Source organism: Sebastes umbrosus, chromosome 15, assembly GCF_015220745.1.
Source record: "Sebastes umbrosus isolate fSebUmb1 chromosome 15, fSebUmb1.pri, whole genome shotgun sequence".
In the NCBI taxonomy this organism is placed as follows: Eukaryota; Metazoa; Chordata; class Actinopteri; order Perciformes; family Sebastidae; genus Sebastes; species Sebastes umbrosus.
In genome coordinates, this window is record NC_051283.1 from 11,978,917 (window position 1) to 11,991,699 (window position 12,783).

General features: G+C 43.6%; 1 protein-coding gene across 1 annotated transcript in view; it reads right to left on the minus strand.

Annotated features, from left to right (window-relative positions):
• The window catches only part of dlgap3 (discs, large (Drosophila) homolog-associated protein 3), a 129,565-nt gene that overhangs the window by 12,701 nt on the left and 104,081 nt on the right, over positions 1–12,783 (minus strand). Inside the window, exons 3-4 of the mRNA XM_037795547.1 lie at positions 4,390–5,328; positions 3,995–4,266 (exon numbers count right to left, since the gene is read on the minus strand). Of these exons, the coding sequence (XP_037651475.1) occupies positions 3,995–4,266; positions 4,390–5,227 (1,110 nt within the window). The 5' untranslated portion in view covers positions 5,228–5,328. The remainder of the gene's footprint in view (positions 1–3,994; positions 4,267–4,389; positions 5,329–12,783) is intronic.

Sequence of the window (12,783 nt, forward strand, 5' to 3'; positions counted from 1 at the left end):
CTATCCCTGAGCTTGCTCTGCTATCTCTGCATCCCCCTACCTTGCTCTTTCCCCTCCTCTATCTTTGTCTCTCTCTCCCTCACTGTCTTCATTTCACTCTCGCTCCATATTCCGTTTTTTTATCGTTCCTTATCTATCAGACACAGGCCGATGGGAAGGGAGAGGCTTAGGGAATGGAGAGCGCCAGGGTCTGATGCCGCATGGCGTGATTGGCGTTGACACCATGGGACAGAACCTTGTACATGTCTCTTTGACTCTGACCACAGTAATTCAGACTCGCGAAGATTCACTCGCTGTTTTTGGGCTTCCATTTTCACTTCGAGCTGCTTCACTTTTTTTTTTTGCATTTGGGCGTCAAACTTGAGCGATGACCTAGTGTGAACTTGTATGTACATGTTAATGTTACAAAATGCCAGTTCAAAGTACAACTTCTATAACTATTTGGTCTCTTTTCCTACTTAAAGGAGCAGTCGTGGCATACTTGAATTGATTTGAAATGTACTGTTTTTTGTACAGCATGCTTTATGTTTCTGTTCAGAAGAATCATAATATCTTCCTTGTTCTCTACTTTGAGATTTGAAGACTACATCCATGACTTTGTGATCACTCATTTTTTCGATTGGAAACAAGTTTGAGCTAATTTGGGTTCAACAGATCAACAAACTTTGCGATACTGTTGTAGCCTATATGATGATATTTTACTTTTATTCCTTACGTCCTTATCCAGTCGGAGTCATCAGGATCTTTTCAAAACTTTTATTTTCAAAAACTGACATATTATTCATATACATGTACGTATATGGTGAACAACCAGCAGATAAGGAGCAACATTGGCATTCATTTGGAGTCGTGTTTCTGGCCATCTGATGAATATAAGTTCATTTTTCACTCTCCTTTTAGCTCTGTTCTTTGTTGCCACTAACACCTGAGGGAGCTGTAGCTGGTAAATGCTTCACTATATTCACCAGCTAGTCGCTAACTGTGGAGGGCAGGTAGCATGCAGTTGGTTTTGTTTTAGAATAGTAAAGTTGCAGACTACTGTATGAAACCAAAACAATGAGTTGAAAGATGCTATAAAGCTTCGTAGAGTTGAGAGGAACAGCAGAGTTGGGTGATAATTCTCTGTGGGTTCATCATCATGAGTGACCGCTTTCATATACAAGTAGAAATGTGATCCATTGGGCCTCTTGTTTCTGTTCATATCCACGATTTGTTCTTATTATGCTAGTGCCCATTGATTTTTGGGATTCACCAATGTTTTCTTATTTTTGGTAAGAGAACATTTTACGAGTGGTCGAGAGCTCTCTTACAAAGATAAGGTAAAAGCATCTTGTTTTCACAGTCCACAAATTGTTTGTCCAACACAAGGAAATAGACGCATGAATATCGTATAATCAAATTTAGATTATTATATGTTTTAGAGCAGGGGTGTCAAACATATGGCCCGGGGGCCAGAACTGGCCCTCCAAAGAGCCCAATCTGGCCCACTGGATGACTTTGCAAAGTGTAAAAATTGCAGAGAAGTCATTAATTCCAATGTTTCAATAAAATACATTGCTGTTCCTATTTTGGGGTTGCGCTGTCCTGATAAGAATTCAGTAGCAGGCCCTATATGCTGGATGCACTATTATAGACCCCACACGCTAACAGGCTATGTGACACAACACTGTCAAGCTACTGTTCATGCAGGAGCCGCCGGTGGAAAATGCCTTTGTCAAATGCCTTTGTCAAATGCCTTTGTCAAAAAGGAGAAAAGTGGACACAGTGTCGGGTTTTCCAAGAAAAATGGACTAGTTCCTATTTCCTCGCAGAGGTAAATGTGTGTTTGGTGTGTTCAGCACCTTTCATTGCTCTAGGAATATAATATTCTGCGCCACTGTCTGATTCATCATGGCGAAAAATACAAGAACTTGCCAGGAAAACTGAGAACAGAGAAGATAAATGAACTGTTGGAAGGTTCGAGGAAACAGCAGTCTGTTTTTAGTCGTAACCGAGAGATCAGTGAAACATCTCAGGTTGTTCATCATCTGTTTTGTAAATGGATTTTTCATTAATTGTGAAAGTTTTCAGAATTCTACTTTACACTAACAGGAAGGGAGAGGTTATTATTTATAGGTTATTATGCAATGGTTTTACTGGTCCGACCCACTTGAGATCAAATTGGACTGTACGTAGCCCATGAACTAGTACTGACTTTGGAGTAATTATAATGATTGGATTTATTAAAGAAAGACTATTGGTCCATTGATCCCAATTAAGACTATAAAACCCTTGGATGATTCTGAATGGCTTATATACTGCTCTTTGATGCTTTTTGATTTTCCTGTAGCGCTAGTGCTGACGCTCTGGAAAATCAACTTTGAATAAGATTATTTAACAGTATCTCAATTTCACTACTGCTGAAGTTCTTCTTCTTCTTCTTACAGTCTTTTTGGCTGTTTGGTTGCATCTCTCCAAATCTTGGGCATGTGCCAGAGTACTTGCGCAAGGCACAACACCTGCCCTTATATAGTGATGTGGGGGCGATCCCTATGCTACGGCTCCAATTTATGATACGGTTGGATTCATCATTCAGCACACCTGGGTATAAGAGCATATTTGGATGGATAAGAATGTCTGAATAAATGAATAGTCAGTTGTTGAATGCATGACGTCTAGTCTTTAAACACTCCGTCTGCACTTGTCTGGCAGCAAACATTGTCAATTTCACTTCCGGAGAACAAGGCTTCAGTTTGGAGCTGTTGCTTCAATGTGGCACCTGTGCTGCTGTTTGTCCTGAGGTGTAGTATACCGGCGGAGTAGACCTGAACAGCTCTATATCTGCAGCTCCAGGAATCTGTCTGCTCTGAAGCCATGGGATCAATCTGGCTGACTTCAGCACATCTAAGCACAGCACAAAATTCACTCCACACACACACCGTCACCCCCCCTTCTCACGAAAACTGCAAGTGACGCCTGGAGATATGAGAAAAGCTGCAGTGGGGAAGTTCATTTTGTGTCCTAAGGTGTGAATGTGATGGTATCCTAAGACACAGAGGCAAATTGTGTGGGGTTTTTCCCTTTGAAAACACTAACACACACCCTGCTCTCTCTCTCTGTCTCTTCTATCAGCAGACCTCAGCTGTGTCTAAAGGATGAGAGTTGGAAAAACACCAGGGACTCCTGCGGCTACCTGCTGTTTCCGTAGAAACACAGCCTGCATGGCAGCTCTACCTCAGCACAGCTGGAGGTTTGTGTGGGTATGTGAGAGTGTGTGCGCTCTTTCACCTGACTTTGTAGACACACTCTAACAGCCATTAGCTTTTCATTTTACGGAATTCATGTATACAAAATGAGAGGAAGGGAAAAATTGTTTTTTAGCCTGTGTGTGAAAAGGGTTTTTAATACACTGCAAATACCTGTAAACCAACAGATAGAGGAGATTAATCATGTTAATACATACTTCTCTTCGTCTTGGTAAAAAAAATGTATTGAGTGTACATTTATTTTCATGGATTTTCTCACTCTTTCTTCTTTCATTTTGGGAATAAAACATTTCGAGATTTGAGCACTACGGCTCCCATTATGCTTTGAGTAATGCAAAAAAAGGAAGTGCTATGTTGCCAGTTAGCTGTTAGCTACATAGGAGAATCCATTCATTTCATTGAAGGGGATCTGAATCCCAGGGTGGATACACGGTTTATTTTTTCACTCATTATCAATGTGAGATCGGGCATTGCCTTGGCGGAGGTCTGCGCTCTACACGAGTGCCCTTCTAGTTTTGAAAAGGGTTTATGGACGTTGAAAACGCCGCTACTCTTTCACTGGAAAGAGTAGCATGCACTCTGGTTTGATCGAGCTATGACTCAGAGAAGAAGGTGTGAAATTTTTTATGCAAAATGTGTAAACTGGAGCTGAGGTCAGCTTTGAGCAGCAAACAAAGTCACCCACAAACCATATTCCCTCTGTATACACACAAACACACACATGATCATTGGTTGACATGCAAGAGTACCTGCAGGTAGTGGAAGGTCCTCTCCTTCAGCTTACTCTCCAAGGGCACCAGGGCTTTCTCGTAGCCTCCTCCCCTGGTGGAAGGGTACACCTCTCTGGCCTGACTCACTGTCATGGCCGACCAGGTGCTCCTTTTCAGGGAGTGGCCTTGGTGTCCGTGCTGTCCGTGCTGTCCGTGGTGTCCGTGCTGTCCGTGGTGTCCCCCTCCTTCGGTCCCGGCCAGAGCCATTGTGGTACACGCCATGCACTCCCCATGTCCCGGCCCACCACCACTGCCACCACCACCACCACCGACACCACTACCACCACCACTACCACCAACGACCCCAACAACACCACCACCACCACCACCAACGACCCCAACAACACCACCACCACCACCACCACCATGTCCACCACCGCCACCACCACGCTCCTTGGGCCTCTTCATGGTAAGCTCCTGGATGGCTGCATCCAGGCTCTCGTGTCCGCTAGGATACCCTCGCCTGCCCCCGCTGACCAGGAAGCTGCTGTCGCTGTCCAGGTTGTCGTCAGAGCTCCACCAGCCCGCCGTCCTGCTGCGGTGGCGTCTGCCCGACTCGTGCCGCGAGTCTCCGCTCTTGCTACGCTCTCGAGACTTGCTCCTCCTGGTAGAGCGAGGCTGGTGACCCGAATAGTGGCCTCCGCCCTCCTCCCCTCCGCTCCTGTGGCCTCCTCCTCTCTCGCCGCGGTAGTCGCCACCTCCTCTCGTGCCGTTGTACTCCCGTTTGGTCGGTGCCTCCAGGGAATGGGACTTCGCAAAGAGGCGCTGCACGGAGTTGACCAGGTGGCGGATACGCGAGGGGCTCTCGCTGCGCGGCTCAGCGCCCCCACTTGCGGTGCGCTGGTACTGCAGCGTGTGGAAGCCGTCCGGATGAAAGGGCCCCTGCTTCTCAAACTGGTCTATCATGTTCGGGGGAATGCGGTGCATCTTCCCTCCGTGGCCTGAGGACAGGCACTCTTCGCAAGAGTCAAATGACTGGAGAGGTGGGTGCTGGCTGGGGTGGGAGCGAGGGAAGGTTCCTCCTCCAGAGTGGCTATGGGAGTGGGAATGGGAATGGTGCCTCTCCAGCGCCAGGGCCTCAGCCGGACCTCCGGGAGGGTAATAGTGGCCATCACTGTGACCATGGTAGTAGTCTCTGCCCGGGCCGTCACAGTCCTCAGGCGGGCAGTGGCAGGGGCCTCCTCCGCCACCACCGGAGGAATGCTGGGACATGCTACGGCTGACATGGTACCCTTTCACAGGCGCCGGGGCGTGGTGGGCCGTCCGGGCCGAAAGGGGGCGCTGTGGGCGTGACAGGGCTGCACCGGTCTCACCTGGAGGCACAAAAAGAGCAACAATATAGTATGCGAGACAACAGGAGCATTGTAAGTATGAAGAAAAATAGGAATCTTATCAAATAATTGAATCAAGTGTTGCAATCAGTATATATTTTGCAGTTTCATTACACAGAACAACTGTGAGATGATGAGTAGATCTGCTCTCTGCACTATACCTCTTCTGTTACCTAAACAGTTGCTGAGATTTCAAGCTTTCTAAATAATGTACACACTAAGGGTTATAACATGCAAAAACAGTGGTATAATCCTTTAAAATATGATTCTGAGAGCGTACAGCTATAAACAAACTTATTTGATTTTTTTGCACTGTATTTGTCTCACAAAGGTGGGAGGTGCAGTGGAGTGTAATTCATGGTATGAATTACAAATGAATCACAACAAAAAGAAATAGACTTTGTAGATTCATGTCCAGATTGTTTTCCCTCTTTTATCAAGTGGCCTGTTAAATTGAAAGTGAACACAATGTGTTTTTTCGTATTCTGATTAACATTTTTCTTGATGTTGCACTTCATTTTTTTTACCCAACCAAAGACAAACAGTGCAATAGTGAGCATTCATCCCGCGGGCTGCAATAAGGGGCCACAGACAGCTTTGTTCTCCTCATTCATCTCAAAGGCTGCTGGGCTGATAAATCAAGAATATTAGCCTTTCTTTTTTTCCCTCACGGTGTCTCTTCAGTTTCCTCGCTCTCCCATTTAGCACCTCTCGCTCCTCTCTCCTGTTTATCCTTAAATTCATCAGCCCAGCACTCCTTGTTGTCCGTCTCTTTTTTCCTCCACCCATGCCCGCGGGGAGTCTCGGAGCGTTCACATGATTTACAGCGGAGGAAAACAGTGTGTTTATCGATCACTTGCATCCTAAAGCAGGGGAGATAGAGAGCGGCGGCAAGCAAATTCACCAACCTCGGTGCTATTAATTACAGAGCGAATTCACTGTTTTTGAGTGTACCAACTGAACAATAACAAGATTCACAACATCCATGTGACCAGGCAGAAGAGGATGGGATCTTCTTCTCCACAAAACAAATGCAGGAAATGAAATCAATACACCTTGCCAAGCCGCAGCAACAATGTGGCACGGTGTAAACCTTATCGCCCACACACTCTGGTTGGTGTGAGTAAAACTGACTGGAATCAGCCTATCTTTGTATCGCCTTTCTTTTCAGCACATGGATAACAACTGATCCAAATGTGGTAATCATGTATTTTATTGGACTGACATTAATTGTAATCTCATCCTCTATTAACCACATTCTCCACTAACTATATAATGAATCAAGGGCACACGGCTTGTTTATAATGCAAACGAGCTTTTCTAGATTTGATTAAACTGAGATGAAATTACTCGATGAAAGCCAGGAATCGAGCCGCTCGCCTGGATGGGATTCACTGCGAGTCTATTTGTGCTTTAGTTGTTTGTCTGCTTCCACACAGAGATGAGAGATAGGGGACAGATGCTGGGATAATCATTAAATAGAGCGTGGCCTGTTTGCCTTGATTGGCTGAATGAGAGCCGCCACCCAGGAAGCTCACCCACATCCCAGCCGTGTCATTGGTGTAGCCGTGACGACGGGCCTCTCCGAGTCAGCATCCCACCGTGGACACTATTCTGACAGCCATAGCACCTGGGTGGATGGGGACTCACGTTCGTAGGCTACACAGGGCTGGGACGCACTTTAGACAGTTAAGAGTGTGTCTCCGAGCAACTCTAAATGAGAGACAACCGCTCCCATGGGAAAAGCACCCAGACGCCTGAAGTTTATTGAAACAGTATCCATAAATATGTCCCAAAATATCACCCGATTTGATTGTTATTAAGCCATTAAATAGGTGTTATCAGTCGCTATAAGCACCATAGATGTGGGTCATTAGCGGTCTACTACTCCTACTACGGACTAAAAGTGAAGCAAAACTTAAAAGCAACACGTTATAACACTTAAAACTGCATGAAACGTTATTTTTTGAACATAAACAAAAAGGGTTCTTTAGGTTTAGGCAAGAAAAACACTTAATTTTAAAGAAAAACATTGTGTTTTAGCTTAAAATAACAATGTTTCAAAAGACTGCAGTGCCTGACTTACGCTTCTGCTCCTGAAATAATTACTACGGTCGCTAGAGATCATGTCGTGTTCTCTTATACTTTCTTTGGGTGATCTACCATGTGAATAGATGATAAAACCGAATATTGGGTGTAGTACACCCAGGTACAGTCAAGGGCGTAGGTTTTGTTTCAACATTAGGGGGGACAAATATTAAGTGGGGGGTTGTGGGGATCCTCCCCCAGGAAATTTTTAGCGTTATACTTAATTTTCTGCATTTTGGTGAACTTCATGCAACAATTTCTGCCTTTTCTGCATCAAGTTATGGCGGAAATGTCTTTATTTATGTATAGGAAAACACAAAATTCAGGCGCAAGGTGACAATTCAAAATATTAACAAAAATATATTGGAATATTACGCAGTAAAGCTCTCAGTCATTATGTATTGCTTTCAAATGTTTATTCTCCTGTTGAAACTAAACTTTTCTCATTTAATGTTATTGTATTATACTGTATATTATACTGCATGCAAATAGCTGCATGGTTTTGGCTCGAGACTCGTGGGTACCCAAAAAAAACATTTCCATTAAGATATCTTGAGATCACAGGTCAAGGGACCCCTTTGGAAATCGCCATGCCAGTTTTCCCTTACCAAGATGTAGCCAAAATTTGGAGCGTTATTTAGCCTCCTTCTCGACAAACTAGCATGACATGGTTGGTACCAATCGACTCCTTAGGTTTTTTAGTTTCATATGACACCAATATCTTCACTAGCGTTAAGAATGAGCCTGCAACAGCCTCTTAAAGGCTGCAAGTCTCAGTGGGTAAGATAATTATATTTTAGGGGTGCTGAGATGAAATGTAGGTGCGCTTGAGCACCCCTAAAAAGGTCTAAAATCACCACTGAGTAGGTCCCTAATGACCCACATCCATGGTGCTTATAGTGACTGATAACGTCTATTTAATGGCCTGATAACAGGCTAATCACCTGAAATCATCCTCTTTTGAAAAATAGGAAAATATGCACAATAATTGCCGTGTCATCATAGTTTGTAACTCCTTGCACAAAATGTGAGGAAAATTAAAATTTCAATTTGGCTTTAAAATTCTTAGAAATTAAGACAAAATATATATATATATATATGTATATATATATATATATATATATCAAATGCTTTAGTGAGATGGACCTTTTTTTTTACAGTGTGTCATACTTGCTTGCGTGTGTCCCTGTTTGTATGAATAGACAGCAAAGTGAGCAGTGCCGCTCTGCCTGGAGGAGTAAATTAAACCATGTTGTTGTGTTTATTATGAAGTCTTTGGCTTTCGGAGCAGGCTGCTGGCTGGGAGCTGTCAGTCACAGTGACACGCACGCACATGCCACACATTAAAAAAAGACACCCAACTGAATAGATAGAGAGGTAGGAGAGACACAACCGAACGTTGGCTGTCTCCTCTCCTTTATTTCCTTCCCTCTATCCATCTCTCCACATGTCTCCCTCTCCTCTCAGTCTCTCCTCCTGACCTACTTCTATCCATCCTCCAGTCATGTCTCTCTCCCTCCCTACGCTCTCCTCTTTTCTTTCTTTCTTTTTTTTTTAAACCTGTCAGTCCGTCTGGCTCTCTGCCTGTCATCCCTTCTCCGTGTTGAGTTAATTACAAAGTTTGTTTCCATTCTTCCTCTCTTGGCCTCTACTGATCTTTCTGTCATCCTGCGGTGTTCTCTCTTCCTCTTTCTTCTCGTAAGATAATTGAGGTATTACAGTATTATGTACACACATTTTATACACCAAATAATGGGTGCTTCTGGGATTTCTTCAAATCTGAACGTACTGCCACTACTTGATTTGACCCTACTTACTTTTCCCTTTTACACATCTTTTTGTTTTCTCTTTGGACAACTCCCCCCACCACCCTCCTCTTCCTCTCTGTGTACAGAAATATTGTGTAGCTGCTCAGTGGGGAGTTGGAGCTGTACAACATGCTGTCATTGTTTAACACTGCTTGGCATCAGCGTGATTGTTACAGAGGCTTCAGTCTGGAGCTGCTTCATTTTAAATATTCATGCTATCATGCCAGCTGCTCTGACCCACTTTGTTAACAGCTGAGTCTGCCCGCTCTTTCCCATCGCTGTGAGTTGTGGGTCAAAGGGTGTTTTCACATCAGTGAGATACTGTAAGTTCAACAGCTGAAATGATGAACGTATTTTGATGGAGTTTGGTGGACGGAAACACCTTAATATGATTGGACGTGACTGATCAGCTGATTGACGCACAGCTGTGAACAAGCCAGTGATTTGTGAAGCATGAATGAAGCGGTGTGATGGTCAAAGGTGTCACCTCCAGAGAATAAACATCTAATATATGTATGGCATCAATTAGACAAAGCAAAACTGGCTTTAAAGGAATAGTTTGACATTTTTGGGAAATATGCTTATTCGCTTTCTTGCTAAGAGTTAGATGAGAAGATCTGTTTGTATAGACTGTATATATAGATGGACGACGCGTCTCCACTTCCTCCCTCTGTACACAAGTGAAGTCCAAATATCCCGGATACGGGAGCTGTCATGTTGACATTTTGACGTCATTTGGAGCCAGAGTCTGCACAGTAGTGATTGAGGTACAATCTCGTACAATTACAGAGCATCCGGCTGCTCGACTACTTCACTCAGAGCAGCTGTCAATCATGACGTCTCACCCCATTTTTATAGCATCAAATAACTAATTAAAATCAAACTTATTAGAAACATTAACACTTGAACATACATCAACGTGATAAAAACTACCTAAAATGACGGAAACCATATTTGGGAAAAAATTATTTGACATTTACTTTGACTTTTCAGTGTGACCCATGCAGCTATAACTTATACTGCAGCCAGCCACCAGGGGGCGATCAAGATGTTTTGGCTTCACTTTTGGGGAGCTGTCATGTCGTCCATCTTTATATACAGTCTATGGTCTGTACAGTAAACATGAAGTTACTGTCAGCAGCCAGTTAGCTTAACTTATAAAGACTGGAAACGGGGAAAACAGCTAGCCTGGCCTAATGTACCAAAATCCACCTACTAAACGACATGTTGTAGTCTTATGGGGAATTGTGTGCTAACTTCCTAGAGTCTTGTTGTCACTGTGCAAAACCAAGAAATAATCCTGCCATTTAACCCCCTTTCCTTTAACATATATACAATGTCATGAATTATAACTTTAAATAGGGTTTTTTTTGCCATCAGAATGGGAGACAATGCAGACAATCATTTGGACAAGGCAGCCACAGTCTTGGCTTTTATTGAAATGGGCTACCGCAGCAAGGCAGTGGGTATTGTGTGTCTGAAAACTGGCTTTGTTCGACTGCAGATACAATGAACGAAGCTGCAGCGTGGTCCGGACCAGATATGTCGACTCATTTGGGAATACGAGAAGTGGAACTGTACAGAGCCCTTATAGAATTGTAGTCAAACAATGGGGAAAGTTTTCAATAGTCTGGTATCTGCCCATATGTGCCAGTATACAGTAGACTTCAAAGATGCTATTAACCACTGGAGCTGTGCACACCCATAATGGGGAGTGGGACAGACAATAGTAAAACGTATAAAAATTGGAATGGAAATAATAGAGGATTGGCTCAGCCGTGTGTTGGCCTGCACTTCCTTCTTCACCAGCCAGAGAGACATGCATGCTGGGTAACTGGCAGGAGGGCTGATTTGCTCTTCTCAGCTTTTAGCCATGAATGATCTATTTTCATTTTTCCACTGCCTTCTCCCATATGCACACACACACACACACACACACTCACCACACACACTTTGGCAGCCGAGTGACTGCCGTAGCTAACCCATCGTGATCCAGAAAGAGTCAAAGATGATGGGAAAGATGGAACATTTCAAGAGTGACCCGCGGAAGAGAGGACCCGTAAAATATGACTGCAGAGCCAGACCTGCAGCTCGTCAGCAGCTCTGTGCATAGGGAGACGGAGGCTGATGTGGAATAAGTGGAAAAAAAATATGAAGAAAAAGATAATGGCTTAGGGTTTTAAAAAATGCAAGGCATCTACTGGTGCGGTACATGCTTTTTATATCTATTTTGGATGATGTTGTAGCTGCACATTCAGGTGGGAATTGACAAGAGTTAACATCCGAGTGCAGATGCTGCACCTGCAAGTATGTGCACTCGCACGCACACTCTGGACATAAATAGGCGTTGGTGACGGTGGCTGACAATTGACTGTAGCCTAAGATGCCTATGAGGAGCAGATAAAAGTGAGAAAGGAGGAACATGTAGCAGAAATGCAGCGAGAAAGAGGAAATGTTGGAGTGAGAGAGTGTGAGACAGAATGGTGTGTGTGTGAGAGAGATGATGGCCACAACACAGGGGAAATATGCTCCCATCATAAGGGCAAAATTGAAGAGTGCCTAGGGGGTAATTCCTCTATCTTGCTCTCCTCGTCTACTCCTCCTCTTGCCCTGTTTTCCCATCTCTCATTCTTCCCATATCCTCCTGCACAACCTGCTATTTCCATCCTTTTATCTCCTATTCTTTCACTTTCACTCCTCTCCTTACAGCATGCTATCAGAAACAACTGTCCTGCAGGACATAAACAAGTCTGACCCCTTCAGTTTATCAGTTATTTGGTTTGTGGTGGCGGCAAAACAATGCAGATAAAACACACACATTCAAGTAAATTTGAAACATATTCTGCAATGTTCACCTAGTTGAATTTAAGACCTTTTAAATACCACATAGAATGTAATACTTGTTTCACAATCATATGTATGAGAGGATGAGCAGCGTTGATATGGCCTATAATTATCTATTATTATATCACATTCTTGTCAGTACTTGCCAGCAGTATATAACAATAACTCCTAATGATATAATCAATTACATTAACACAACATGGACTATAACAGGCGGCAGAAAATGGATGGATGGATTAACCAATTAAAAATGATTCATGCCTTTAGGTTGATTCAAATCGACACACGCCCATAATGACACGATAGCTCCCTACTGTAGTGAGCAGTAGTGACAGTGTTTGTTTGTTGGTGCTGACTGAAACCCCACAAAAAGGGATTGATTGTTTTTTTTATATATGGTTATGTTGTATATAAATATGCCTACTCACCACTTTGAAACTTGTGTGGTCTCCCTACATTGTCGCAGCTTTTGAGCCGGGCTGTGACACAACAATCCCACTTATAGTTGTAATATATGTACATTTAGATTTACATATGACCCTGCACAAACCCTACATTTTCAAGCATAGACGCAAAGACGGAAATAGTTTTGGTGCCACAAAACCCCTTAGGGAGGAGGAAGGGGTCATTGCACAAAGCATATGATTCTGACATTGGCACGTGACGTTGACAACTGTCAACACTGGTTTCTTTTAAC